Source organism: Balaenoptera acutorostrata, chromosome 18 (genome assembly GCF_949987535.1).
Source record: "Balaenoptera acutorostrata chromosome 18, mBalAcu1.1, whole genome shotgun sequence".
Lineage (NCBI taxonomy): Eukaryota > Metazoa > Chordata > Mammalia > Artiodactyla > Balaenopteridae > Balaenoptera > Balaenoptera acutorostrata.
Genome location: NC_080081.1, coordinates 69,810,726 through 69,826,336, shown reverse-complemented (window position 1 = coordinate 69,826,336; position 15,611 = coordinate 69,810,726). Strand labels below are relative to the sequence as shown.

The 15,611-nt window shown below is 32.4% G+C and overlaps 1 protein-coding gene across 6 annotated transcripts in view; it reads left to right on the top strand.

Annotated features, from left to right (window-relative positions):
- The window catches only part of NBEA (neurobeachin), a 631,767-nt gene that overhangs the window by 110,925 nt on the left and 505,231 nt on the right, over positions 1–15,611 (top strand). For all 6 annotated transcript variants that reach the window (XM_057532889.1, XM_057532888.1, XM_057532885.1 and 3 more), the window contains exons 9-10: positions 4,854–5,051; positions 5,992–6,125. In XM_057532889.1, the coding sequence (XP_057388872.1) occupies positions 4,854–5,051; positions 5,992–6,125 (332 nt within the window). The remainder of the gene's footprint in view (positions 1–4,853; positions 5,052–5,991; positions 6,126–15,611) is intronic.

Sequence of the window (15,611 nt, the reverse complement as noted above, 5' to 3'; positions counted from 1 at the left end):
GCCCTGTCACTTCGACATGTTAACAGACAATTTGAGGATTATATAACATATTTAACGTTTTTACATGCTTCCTTTTTAGAGAAATTCTGAAATACATTTATTTATACTTTTAATTTCTATTTCCTAGACATTTTGATACTAATACTAATAATTATTTTTTGTTCCATAAGCCAGGGGTCCCCAACCCCTGGGCCACAGACCGGTAGCCGTCCGTGGCCTGTTAGGAACGCGGCCGCACAGCAGGAGGTGAGCGGCGGGTTAGTGAGTGAAGGTTTATCTGTATTTACAGCCGCTGCCCATCACTCACATTACCGCCTGAGCTCCGCCTCCTGTCAGATCAGTGGCGGCATTCGATTCTCATAGGAGCAAGAACCCTACTGTGAACTGCGCATGCAAGGGATCTAGGTTGCGTGGTCCTTATGAGAGTCTAATGCTTGATGATGAGGTGGAGCTGAGGCAGTGATGCTAGTGCTGGGGATTAGTTGCAGATACAGATTATCATTAGCAGAGAGGTTTGACTGCACAGAGATCATAATAAACAATTGCTTGCAGACTCAAATCAAAACCCTATCAGTGAATGGCAAGTGAAAAGCGCAGGGCTCCCACTGATTCTGCATTATGGTGAGTTGTATAATGATTTCATTATATATTACAATGTAGTAATAATAGAAATAAAGTGCACAATAAATGTAATGCAGTTGAATCATCCTGAAACCATTCCCCGACTCCTGGTCCATTGAAAAATTGTCTTCCATGAAACCGGTCCCTCGTGCTAAAAAGGTTGGGGACCGCTGCCATAAGCATAGAATTTTATTTAGGAAAATAAATTCTTAAAATATAGATTTATTTTGAAAGCTCATAAAAGGAGAGTTAACATTACATTTTATGTTTTAAATTAATATGGAGGACTGTAATCTTAGCATATTTTAAGCAAACAAGTAATCTAATTTGCCATGTTTTTGCTGGTGTCGCTTATATTTTAGGATACATTTTTAAATTTAAAATGCTTCATTATTAGTGAACACTGTAGCATGTTGCTTAGATTCACTATTTCATGCATTTCACTGTTGGGGCAAAAATTTGTGAGTAAACATTATTAATATGAATTCATGTTCGAAGAATGAATATCTGTTGCAGCTGAAAAAAATCATCCTATTAGCAATACCGTATTTGAAGGATTCTTATTACACCAGCATAAAATCATCTAATGGGGCTATTTATATTTCATTTACTAATTGAAAAAGAGTTTTTGTATAAATTTATCAGAAATGCCCACATTTTATTTTAAAAAATTACCAGTAAGCAAAGTCTGTAATTAGGAAGCAAAATCTCCTCTAGAAAGTGGCCCTAAAATAAACAAAACAAAACAAAAAACCCAAAAACTGGAGCATCAGAATAATCTGATCGTTGGATACATGCTTCATGAGTAAAATGTTTTATAAGATACTTGGGGATAGTGTTAGGATAGACCTACCTTATATTGACTTATGCTTCATAATGAACAATATTTCTGGTGAAGCCTTTAGATATTTCCCATGGGCCCTATCTACAACAAAACAATTGGAAAAGCAACAGTTACGGATGATAATCAAGATATCTGAAGTATGCACACCCAGTTCAAACCTTTTTTGTGTAATCTTAATTCTTCTACTCATGATCTCATCTTTAGTTTGCTGTATAAATTTCTCTACAGAACTTCCTTCTTTCTTTTTACTTTTTTGACTTTTAAAAATTAAGATATAATTGATATGTAACATTATATTAGTTTCAGGTGTACAACATGATGATTGGATATTTGAATATATTGCAACATGATCACCACAATAAGTCTAGTTAACATTCATCACCATACATAGTTACAAATCTTTTTTCTTGTAATGAGACCTTTTAAAATCTATTCTTTTAGCAGCTTTCAAATATATCATACAGTATTGTTAACTGTAGTCACCGTGCTGTGTATTACATTCCCATGATTTACTCATTTTATAACTGGAAGTTTGTACCTTTTGACCCCCTTCATCCATTTTTCCACCGCCCTCCTCCTTGTCTCTGGCAACCACCTATCTGTTCTCTGTATCTATGAGTTCGTTGTTTTATTATTATTATTATTTTTAGGTTCCACATACAAGTGGGATCATATGATATTTGTCTTTTTCTGTCTGACTTATTTCACTTTGCAAAAGGCCCTTAAGGTCCATGCATGTTGTTGTAAATGGCAAGATATCATTCTTTTTTTTATGGCTGAATAACATTTCAATGTACATATATACCACTTTTTCTTTGTTCATTCATTTATCCCTGGACATCCTTGCCATTCTCTGCTTTTCTATACATCCTCACCAACATTTGTCATCTCTGACAAATGGGCCATCTGTGTCTTATGTCTTTTTCAGAAAAATGTCTGTTCACATCTTCTGCCCATTTCTTAAATGAATTGTTTCTTTGCTGTTGAGTTATATGAGTTCTTTTTATATTTTATATATTAACCCCTTATCAGATACATGATTTGCAAATACTCTCTCCTAGTTGGTAGGCTTCCTTTTCATTTTGTTGATGGTTTCCTTTGTTGCTGTGCAGAAGCTTTGTAGTTTGATATAGTCCCACTTGTTAATTTTTGCTTTTGTTGCCTTTGCTTTTGATGTCAAATTTTTAAAAAAATCCTTAGTTTAAGGTAGCTCTACTAAGCTAGAACATATGTTGCTCTTTTTCCAGTTGCTACTCCCATCATTTACACATTGCTTTTTTTAGTAAAATATCATCAACATAAGGAGGCATCACTTCTCTACTTGATTGTACTACAATTTGCTTTTGGGTTATCCAACTCCTGTAGTCTTTCATTATTTGGTCAGCTTCCCCTGTGTCTCAATGTTCTGTATACTCTTCCCCCAAATCCCCTCAGCTAAATAATTTTATTTCTATAAATTAACTCATTTGTTTTACTCCTCTAAAATAATTAATTGTGCTTTTGATCATTGGCTCACGAAATAAGTTAAATTCTAACATATTTGTGAAATTTTACTTTTAAAAGATTGAGTTAGAAACAAATGTTGGGACTGACATATACACACTACTATATATAAAATAGAGAACTAATAAGGACCTACAGTAGTATAGCTCAGGGAACTCTTCTCATTACTCTGTAGTAAGTCCCATACATACGAATGAGTTCCGTTCTGAGAGCTCTTTTGTAAGTCTGATTTGTTCTTTAAGTCCAACAAAGTTAGCCTAGTTACCCAGCTTACACAGTCGTTTATATAGTACTGTACCGGAATAGGTTTATAATACTTTTCACACAAATAATACATTAAAAAACAAACACAAAAAATAAAGAAAACATTTTTAATCTTAAAGTACAGTACCTTGAAAAGTATAGTAGTACAGTACAACAGCAGACATACAGGGGCTGGCATTGAGTGAACAGGCAAGAAGAGTTACTGACTGGAGGAGGGAGATGGTAGAGCTGAAGGATCGTCAACAATAGATGTTTGCTTCCGGACATCCTGGGCTTGAAATAAAAATACTGTACTACTGTACTCTATATGGTACTGTACAGTAAAGTACACAAAAGCACAACCACTTGTAGCGGATGCACCCACATGACAATGTACGCCAGACACGTGAATTAACTTACGTGATTGGACATGCGAACACAGTTCACATCTTTGAAAGCTCACAACTTGAAGGTTCATATGTAGGGGACTTACTGCAATAACCTATATGAGAAAAGAATCTACAAAAGAGCGGATGTAGGTATATGTATAACTGATTCACTTTGCTGTACAGCATAAACTAACACAACATTTTAAATCAAGTATACTCCAGTAAAAATTTTTAAAAATTAGCATCCAAAAAAACCCAAATTTTAAACATTTTGAGCATTTATGATTTTACTGAAATACATATTAAAATATTTATTTTACAGTACTAAGGCAACCAGTGAAGAAGGCAGTCAGATGGATTTTGTATTGCAGTATTATTACCTAATATAGTTAACTCATAATTTCATTAAAATATTTTTTAAAAGAATTTTTTGTTTGAATTTCCTATTGTAATTGTCATCTATTCTTTAGGGGTTTAACATGGCCATCGTGATTTTTTTGTGGAGTAGCATTGATATTCACTATCTTGATAAACTTTTTATAGTAAAGACATATTTTTGTGAATAAACGTTTTTTTAGTCTCAAATGATAACCATTATAGCCATTTCTATATTAGTAATTCATGTGCCAGCCACTACTTACTTCTATAAATACTTTTGAAACTGTTAACAAGCAAAATTAAATTTATGTTATGAATTATTAAAGTAAAATCCTATTTACATTTAATATCATCTGGCTTTATAATATTCTAATAAAATTATTTTATAAATAATCAAAAACTTAATAAAGATCAACTCGTGCTTTGTGACCACCTAGAGGGGTGGAATAGGGAGGAAGGGTGGGAGGGAGACGCAAGAGGGAGGAGATATGGGGATATATGTATGTGTATAGCTGATTCACTTTGTTATATAGCAGAAACTAACACCATTGTAAAGCAATTATACTCCAATAAAGATGTTATAAAAAGTAAATAAATAAGATAAAAACGTTCCACACACACACACAAAAACACTTAATAAAATGAGAATATGAAGATCTGAGCATGTTTATTAGCATAATAAAATTTAACTCATAGAACTGAAGTGAGAATAACAAAATAATACCAGTGACTAGTGCCTGACACATGGAAGGGTCACAACAAATTGTTTATTATGTTTCTGTTGTTTAAATGTTTAAAATGTTTCTCTTCTTTAAAACTTGAGAGTTTTATTATGTTGCATTTAAAGAGTGTTTAATTTAGTTTTGTTTTTTCAGAGCACCTTCAAGTTTAAATCTGAGAGTGATATTCATTTGGCAGAACATCATAAACAGGTTCTGTATGATGGGAAACTTGCAAGTAGTATCGCATTTACATATAACGCTAAGGCCACAGATGCTCAACTGTGCCTGGAATCATCACCAAAGGAAAATGCATCGATTTTTGTGCATTCCCCACATGCTCTAATGCTCCAGGTGGGTGAATAGTAGCTTAGTCTTCATGTTCTCATCAGCACTATGTCTTTATTTTACATATTAAACATTGCTCATCTAGAAATCTCCAGTTGCTCTTTGTTTTTCTTTTTTGGTTTTCTAGTTCTTTGAATGATGTTTTTGCCTTCTACTTTGTTTTGGCAATATATTTTACCCTGGACTTGTCTCCTTAGTAGAAAATCTGTCTTTTCTGTTATATGTGTTATATCCTTTGAAATAAAATCAGTGAATTAGCTAAATAGATAATTGCAGATATTAAAAAATACTTTGCTTTAAGAATGTGTAACTCCCTAACATAAAAATTGCCTGAGGGCTTCCCTGGTGGCGCAGTCGTTGAGAATCTGCCTGCTAATGCAGGGGACACGGGTTCGAGCCCTGGTCTGGGAGGATCCCACATGCCGCGGAGCAACTAGGCCCGTGAGCCACAACTACTGAGCCTGCGCGTCTGGAGCCTGTGCTCTGCAACAAGAGAGGCCGCGATAGTGAGAGGCCCGCGCACCGCGATGAAGAGTGGCCCCCGCTTGCCACAACTAGGGAAAGCCCTCGCACAGAAACGAAGACCCAACACAGACAAAAATAAATAAATGAACAAATGTGGGGTTAAAAAAAAAAAAAAAAATTGCCTGAGTGTCTTTACATTCATTATGAGTCTCTTATTCTAAAATATATTTGGATTTAGAACTTCATATTTTCTTTGTAAAAATCTCTCAACTTGTTTTCAAATTTAAGTGATTAGCAAAGATATTTCAAACTTTTATTTTATATGTGTATCAAAATTATATAATTTTGATTTTTAAATTTTAAAAATAGATTTTAAAATATCTATTTTATTTAATTTTCTTACAAAGTTGTTTGGAACAAGCAAATAGTGATAACATTATGCTTCAGAAAATGTAATAAACATTTTTGTTTTTGAACATAGGATGTAAAAGCTATAGTTACACATTCAATTCATAGTGCAATTCATTCAATTGGAGGAATTCAAGTGCTTTTCCCACTTTTTGCACAACTGGACAACCGGCAGCTCAATGACAGTCAAGTGGAAACAACTGTCTGGTAAGTTTTCTTTGAATATATAAGTTATGCCATTTTTTCCTCGCTTAGATTATGCATGGTGCACTTGGTGCTGTGTAAATGTATTATAATACTGGTTTTTATCCTTGAGGTGCTAATAAAAGTTTCTTTAGAATTAAGGCAGATATATATTTCCACAATGTAAAAAAGCCTGACACTTAGATTTTTATAACCACAAAGGAGTGACTTCCTTGATAATAAATGAAGAATTCTTACTAGGTGTAGCATAGTGATTATATTATGAAGTTGAGGAAAAGTGTTAGTCCTGACCTTACCCTTTGCAAATGCCCATTGTTTGGATTGTCCGTGAAATCCTGTCAGATTAAATAAAATTACTAGAGTAAAGTTTATTCTCAAGAATAGTATTTAATAACACATAATTTATATCTTAAATATTGGTATTATTCTATAATGCTAGTGCCATAAGAGTAGCACAGTATTAAGTGATATTAGCTTCTTCTTATATATAGATCATGTTTGATAACCTAAATCTAACCAGTGGCATATCCATGTTTTATGTATTCAGAATCTTCTAATTAGATTGATATCATGTGCAAATTTTATAGCTTCTCTTTTTTAAATTAAAAAATACCTCGTGTATCAAACTCTGATTTAATCTTGTATCTTAGAATCATATACGTCATAAGTTAAATCTGAATTTTAATAGCTATTTGTGTACATTGCTATGTTTGGAGAATTTAAAGGGAAAGTTATATAGGTAAACATTAATTTAGTTTACTAAATAGTAATATAGGAATACTTCATTAGTATGTACACATATACATGAGATTCTTTATCAATCATCCAATTTTGAATTCATAGAAAAACTAGTGAATGAAACTAAGATGGGAACAATTTAAAGTCCATTGAAGTGTTACCTATGATTTTCTCCTATTAATTATTTAAATTAACTATTAACAAAATTCTGTCTTAGTGTTGCTAATAATATTATCCCTGTGTTGGGACCATCTTTATGTAAAGTATAAATCTAAATGTAAATGTGACCTGTACCTTTACAATAGTCAGCTACCATCCATGGGTCATGCTTCTTTTATATCAAGATAACGTAGAGGTTGGCGTTTTGAAGTGAAAAGGAATCTTGAGGCCATGTCCTGCTGAGATATTACTTTGTTATAAGGTCTTACATACTTTTATTGGGAGGCGGATCAGCTTAGTGGAAAAGTGAAACTTTTAAATTCCAGTCCTAATTTAAATTCAAAATGTTTTGCTCTTTGTCATCGAAGTGAACTAGTACACATTATGATCAGTAATTTAAAACCTAGTAAGTGCTGTGAAAAGAAGTTAGAGATGAAGTAGCAATTAGAAAACTCCATGTGTAATTTAAATATTTCATATGAATTAAGTCCATAATTATTTTAACCTGAAGTATAATGTTTTGCTTTGGGTAGAAAAATTAGAAAGATTATGCAGTTTGAGATGCTATAACTAAAATGATTATAATAATTTATATCATCATGAGTAGTTACTATAAAATCTTAGTGCTAAAACCATATTTAACACGTTATCTGGTCCATTCATCCAAGGCACGTGGTTATTTTTCATTGCCTGTCTTTAAAACTCATTTTAGTGTTTATATTATATTTTGACATTTAAATTGTATTTATTTCATCATGGAGATAAAAGGCAGTGGAAGGGATCAGCTTTCTGATTTTGATTTTGGTTTGTTTGTTTTTAGTTCTTTTATATCATTCATGTTAATTTTTCCATGTAATAACTAACTTTTTCAGTGATATATGTGTTCTTAGTTTATGGCCAATAGAAAACATATAATAAGAAATGTACCACTTTCCTTTTCAGTAATAATACATACACAATTTCAACCCTACCCTGTGATTCACTTATGTGCTTCTTTGAATTCTTATCTAATACTTTTTCATTAATTGTTTCAAAGCCCGTGATGTCTGAGGTTGGCTCTTTAGTGGACAATTGTGTGTATTAGTAATTCAATCTTTTGTTATATTTAGTTTTGAGGGGCACCATTTTGGTGGTGATACTGTCTCAGTTTTTAAAATGTTAAAGGCAGATTTTTAAATGGGATGTCCCCCTCTACTTGAAGAACATAAATTCTTAGCTTTAGGGCAATGGTTGATAGAATTTCTTATTTTCTGGCTATATCTTAAATTCATATATATGAATGAGAACTTAAAATACGATATGTTATCTTATTTTTAGTTAGTTTTAAACTCTTCTAGATGAATGAGAATATTTGAACTTTAAAAATCTTGGACAAAATTTTATGTACCTTTTCTGGAAAATCTTTTTGTATAATAAATACATGCCCCAAATTGCAATATTATCTAATTCTTGCTTACTTTTTGGAGAAATTGAGCTAAACTGTAAAATAAGTTAATTCTTTGCCTTTGTGTTTCAAGCTAAAGTGTCTTAGTTTCCATGCACTTTCCTCCACTCAGTAGTCCCTGTTTATGAAACTTTTTATTGTTTATATAAGCCTCACCTCTGTTGGCACTACTTTATTATTGTTCTAATCATTGATGAGTTTTACTGTATATAGGGGGCGTAATATTAAAATAATTTATTGAAGGAATAATCTTATTTTCTGGAGCCTTTAAAAATAGGCTTTATTTGTGCAGGAGAAATTTTGTGGCTTTGTTTTATCATGAAAGCTACATGTTACAGTTGTTGTATGTGCGGACTTTCAAGTCAGACAGACTTGGCTTCAAATCCCTCGTTTACTATTTATTATTTACACAACTTTAAGTGTTATTAACTATTTTGTGTTTCAGTTTCTACCATTATAATAGAACAATATAGAATATTATATATAGAGAGGATAATAATAGCTCACTGGATTTTTTAAATTAAATGCAACAAAATATGTAGATTGACATACATGCTGGTTTTGTTATTATGATGACAATGGGTTAGGTAATCTAGATTATCTCTAATAGTACAGTTTTATATTTTAAAATATATATCATCAATCATAGAGACTGATTGTTATAATAGGGGCCGTGTTACTTTATATTTGAAATGTTCTACCAATAATGTTATTTATAATGGAGAATTAGTTATTTAAGTGATGAAGTAGGACTTATATTTTGAATTTCAGTTGTAGTGATGAAAACTGATTGTGAACCATCTATTTTCTAGATATAGTGGTTTAAAATTGAGGAATGTGTTAACTCAAGTTTTGAAGTCAGTACCAAGTTAAAAAAGCTTTCAAGGGTTTAAGATGATTTTTCTTTAGCTGATTTTTGGATTTTGTAGGTACCCCATTAGTATTTAAATCTCCAGGAATAACACTTTATATTGCTTTTTCTTTTAACATGTAGTTTAGCCTTTGTGAAACAAACGAACAAAAAATGAACCACAAGAGGAATAAATGTTACTGAACTGAGTTAAATAGCTTGTGGCAACACATACAGTATTTTTAATGTAATTTTGTTTTGAATAAGTAAATAATGCCAGTATGTAGTTGTTGTAGTGATTTCAGACTATTCGTAATGATTCTCAAGCACCATGATCATCTTGAGTAATTCTGCCAAGTGATGAAAGCTATTTGCAAGTTTTGTCATTCCTCAGGGATTAATACTATTTTATATTGGACTGGTCGATCGACCCCATTCTGTCCAGCTATCATTGAGAGCAATAATTAAACAAATTACCTTTCACTAGACATTTAGTAAATATTTATTTAATGTATAGATATGAACAAATGTTTAATAAATGATTTCAAGAAGTATAACTCCAATCTTGAAATAATCATAGCTTTTGCATTTTGTGTTTAGGAATGACTCATTGAATTAGAAATTTCATTTTCCTTTGGTTTGGATGATCATATATATTGTCTGTAAATGTCCTGTCTTTCTCTGACTTGGCCCCAAAACCCCTTTTGTTTGAGTATGTGTTTCTAAATTCTATAGATCATAGAAAGCAAAACAAATCTTCCTCATTTGTTTGACTTACGAAGAATGTGCTTTGAAAAAATATGTTTTCTGGCACAAGGTATAAATAGGTTTTTATATATCAAAGGATTAAAAATACACTAAGAGAGTAGTTCTCAAGCCTTCTTTTGGTGTGAGACTAAGGCTCAACCTAGTGTCCTATTATGTACTCTCTGTTCTTAGGTGATGGGGCTATCTGAGCGTATGTAGTAGTAGCACAAGGCATTTACTGAGTACTTACTGTGTGCCAGTAGCTGTTTGTAATTGTATTACCTCATTTTATCCTGTTCTGCTGATGAGAGAGATAAAAATTGAGTACCTTGTTGAAGGTCACAGAGATTTAAGTGGTAGATTAGGACCAGAATTCTAATTCTGAGAGCCTGATTCCAGAGCTCTCGCTCTGAACTACCATGATTAACTCTGAGAATCACCTTTGCAAGCTATGGAATGATTTTAATACTGTAATGCCAACTTTATCTGATAGTACTATGAATTAAAATAAGGTAGAATATATAAACTGTGTATCACAGCAAGTGTCTGGTACATAGTAGGCACTTAATGAGTTTTCTTTATTTCCTCAGTCAATATTAGATTGTCCATTGATGTGATGCAATTTTGTATTATTAAAATGTGTTTTTAATGCTGTTTTAACTCTGATAAATTTGATAAATTAGAACTCAACCACAAGTGATCATTTAAATTAATTCTTGTAATTGCGTAAATATTTTTCTCAGGAAAGTGTTCTTTTTGTTTTTAGTTATAATACAGGTTGTTTGATAGACTGCTTGATGGAATGTAAGCTATACAAAATTTAGAAAATCCCATAAAGCATTTATGTCAATGACCCTATAATTAAGAATCCTCTTATAATGTGAATATTATGACTCATTAATTAGTTTGTTTTGTGGGCTTAAATCCAGATTTTTTCCTAAAAGCTATCTTGCTAGCCAAAGTTATTCCAGTAATTATCTTGAATTTTATAGCCCCTTTAATAATTAAATTTTCATTATAAAGTCCTGGTTAGCACCACTGTCATTTGTAAACCAACACAATTACCTGGAAATTCCAGCATTTCAGTGTCTAACAACCCACATTTCCCCTTACACTTCAAAGTGGCATAAAATCCTTTGTCTGTGTTTTCTGATTTTTAGTTCAGGGAAAAGTGACTATTACACAGCTAATGTCAAAAACTTCTACATATTTTCACCAAACTGACATAAAAAATGAAATATGACTGCTCTTTGTAGGCTAAAGAAGTGAAATTAGTACTTGTTTGTAATGATTGTCTCCCTTGTGGAGGCTGTTGTTTGTATATGTAGAATATAATTATTATTAGTTTGGTTTCCAGAAGTATTTAAACATTTAAAAATGTATATATATAGAATTATGTTCTCCTTATTTTCTTTATGTTTTTCAGGAAAATGTACATCTGTCACTTCTTTATATGCATATTTACTATTTTGCCTTTTTTTTTTTAAGTTTACAAAATTAGTAATGAAAGTATTCTTTGAAGTGAAACAGACACAGAAAGTATATTTGACATATGTATACCACTACTTATATTAAAGGAGGAAAACCAAATAATAATTTTTTTAGTGAGATTTAACTAGAGTAAAATGGAATGTATATTGAATTCACTGTGCGAATAAATCCATAAATAAAAATTAAAATACAGTATTCTGCCTGAAACATAGGGAAATTATAGTGTAGTGTTCAAATAGCTTTCTCTTCTTTGTCAGCCAAGTTCTTTTTACTCCATGGATCCTTTACAGAAGATATCTGATAATAAAGTTCATGGTACATCTAACAATTTAATGAGTTTGTCAACTGTCAACAAGAAAGGACATTTTGTTTCTTGTAGACTTATGACTTCTGATTCATTGACTTTCCAAATAAGGTATTTTTTTATAGTCCATTTTAAAGTGTTTTTCATAATAAGTGATTGCTTTTCTACAATAATTCCTCCATAAAAAGTTTCCTTTAAATTTAGTGAAATCTGTTTTTAATGCTATATTAGTTTGTGCTGTTTTAATTTTCAACATATAATTTTGCTCTGTGCATTTTCCCTGCCATAAAGGAAGGCTTCTGCTTTATCTTTGACCAAAAACAAACAAACAAACAAACAAGGCATTGTTTTGGCAAAAGGGTAACTACAAATTATTAGTTGCAGGAATTTGGGCAACCATGGACACATCTTTACTGAATTTGTTGCCTTAATTTTCCTCTAGTTTGCATATCAACATTCTCTGTCCTTAAATATTTTAATGATATTTTGTAACTAAAGGTGTTGTTATTTTATGCATGGAATAGCATTTATTTCTTTAACTCTTCTATGTCTTTACGTTGCTTTTGAAAATAATAAGATAAATTGCTTCATTTATTTTGTTTTGTTTTTATGATATTCATACAGTCTAAATCTAAAATAAGTATTATTTGCATTTATGAGGGACATTGCCATATGCCCGAATATTCACAGTTCATCCTCAGAAGCTCAGAATATTTCTGATGGGAATTGGGTATAAATCCCCCAAGTGCTTATGCTCTCTTCCCTTTCTCTCCCCTGAATGTGATGACCGTTATGTGCAGTGAGTGGAATCCTCAATAAAAGAATTAATAAGGCATCATCAGGAAATTCTAGTTAATTTAGTATGGTAATTTTTTGAAAAAAAAAATTTTTTTTTTGATGTGGACCATTTAAAAAGTCTTTATTGAATTTGCTACAATATTGCTTCTGTTTTATGTTTTGGTTTTTTGGCCACGAGGCATGTGGGATCTTAGCTCCCCAACCAGGGATCAAACCCACACGCCTGCATTGGAAGGCAAAGTCTTAACTACTGGACTGGCAGGGAAGTCCCTAGTATTATAATTTTTTTTTCCCTAGTATTATAATTTTATTGGCCTTTATTTTATTTTGTTTCTGGGTTTATGGTCTTACTACCTAGATGGACAACACCCAGAGCTTTTTCTCTCTCAGCCTTCTATTTAGGCTCTTATACCCAAACTCAAACTCAACCTTCTCCAAATAAAAACTCATAACTTTGTCTTCTGCACGTTTTCTATCACTTTTGACATTCTTTTTATTTTTAAATTTTTAAATTAATTTTTATTTTTGTTGAAGACTTTATTTTTTAGAGCAGTTTTAGGCTTGCAATAAAATGGAAAGGAATAAATAGATTTTTCATATACTCCCCCTCTTCACACATACATATCCTCCCCTATTATCAACATCACTCACCAGAATCGTATATTTTTTTAACAAGGATGAACATAAATCAATAGATCATAATCACTTAAAGTCCATAGTTAAGAGTTCACTCTTGGTATCATACTTTTTATAAGTTTGGACAAAAGTATAATGCCACATATCCATCATTATAATATCATAAAAAATATGTTCACATCCCTAAATATATTTTGTGTTCTATCCTTTCACACTGCCCCCAGGCAACCACTGATCTTTTTATTGTCTCCATAATTTTGCCTTTTCAAGAATGTCATATAGCTGAAATCATACAGAATGCAGCTGTTTCAGATTGTCTCCTTTCACTCAGTAATATGCAATTAAAGTGCTTCCATGTCTTTTCATGGCTTGATAGCTCATTTCTTTTTAGCGCTGAATAATATATATTCTAATATCTAAATGTACCACAGTTTATTTTTCCATTCACCTACAGAAGGGCATCTTGGTTGCTTCCAAGTTTTGGCAATTAAGAATAAAGCTTCTATAAATATCTGTGTGCATGTTTTTGTGTGGATATAAGTTTTCAACTCCTTTGGGTAGATACAAAGTAGCATGATTGCTGGATTATATGGTAAAAGTATGTTGAGTTTTGTAAGAAACCCCCAAACTGTCTTCCAAAGTGGCTGTACCATTTTCATTCCCAGCAGCAGTGAATGAACTAATAGATTATTAGTTTCTTGTCAGTTATTTCAGATTTTCTACATAGACAGTCATGCTGTTTGTAACCAAAGACAGTTTTATGTCTTCTTTCCCAATCTGTATATATTTTATCACATTAGCAAGGACTTTGAGTGTCATGTTGAAAAGGAGTGGTGAGAAGGGACATCCTTGCTTTGTATCTGATCTTAGTGGGAAAACTTTGAGTTTTTCATCATTAAGTATGACGTTAGCTGTAGGTTTTTTTATAGATAGTCCTTATCAAGTTGAGAAAGTTCCCGTTTATTCCTAGTTTCCTGAGAGTTTTTATCATGAGTGGCTGTCAGATTGTGTCAAATGCTTTTTCTTCATCTGTAGATGTGAAAGTGATTTTTCTTTTTTTAGCCTATTGCTGTCTTGAGCCAGCCTTGCATACTTTGGATAAATCCCATTTGGTTGTGGAGTATAATTCTTTTAATCTTGTTTGGATTCAATTTGCCCATGTTTTATTGAGGATTTTTGCATGTCTGGTCATGGGAGATAATTGGTCTGTAGTCTTCTCTACTTATTATGTGTTTGTCTAGTTTTGGTATGAGTGATGCTGTCTTCATAGAATGAGTTAGGAAAGTAGTTCCTCTGCTTCTATCCTCTGAAAGAGATGTAGAGAATTGGTATAATTTCTTCCTTAAGTGTTTGGTAGAATTCACCAGTGAACCCATCTGGGCCTGGTGATTTCTGCTTATTAATTATTGATTCAGTTTCTTTAATAGATGTAGGTATATTCAAAATGTCTATTTCTTCTTGTGTGACTTTTGGCAGGCTATGTCTTTCAAGGAATGTTTCTTTTCATCTAGGTTTCCAAATCTGTGGGCATAGAATTGCTCACAGTGTCCTTTATTATTCTTTTAATTTCCATGGGATATGTAGTTATGTCTCTTCTTTCAATTCTAGTATTAGTATTTCCGTCTCCTCCCTTTTTTTTCTTTGTTAATCTGGCCTAGAGGCTTATCAATTTTATTAATCTTTTTAAAGAGCCAGCTTTTGTTTTCATTGACTTTCTCTATTGATTTCCTGTTTTCCGTTTCTTTGATCTATAATCTGGTTCTTATTATTTCTTTTTGCTGCTTACTTTAGATGGCATTTACTCTTCTTTTTCTAGTTTCCTGAGGTGAAAATTTAGATTAATGACTGTTAGATTATATATATATATATATATATATATTTTTTTTTTTTAATTTCATTATAGAGGTCTGAGCATCCAATTTCAATATGTGGAGGCATGGTTTCCCCCCCATACCACCAAAGATTCTCTGTGACACCAGCTGGGTATCCTATCGTTTAACTCAATTCTGACACTCAAATCTGACATAGCATCAGATCCCACAGGCTAAGGGCTCAGTCTCACAAGACTGGCCCTCTTCACTTTAGATGCCAGTTGTAAGTCCAGGTTATCACCTGTGCTTCTGAACAACTGACTGTAGATGGTAGGTTCCAGTAACCTCCTCCTTGGACTTCAGGCGATAGTTGCAAGTCCAGGTCGTTACTGGTACTTCTGACTGACTGGATATAAACCAGAGGTTCCCGCCACCCCCTTGGGTTTGATTACTTTGCTAGAGTGGCTCACAGAGCTTAGGGAAACATTTTACTTACTGGATTACTAGTTTA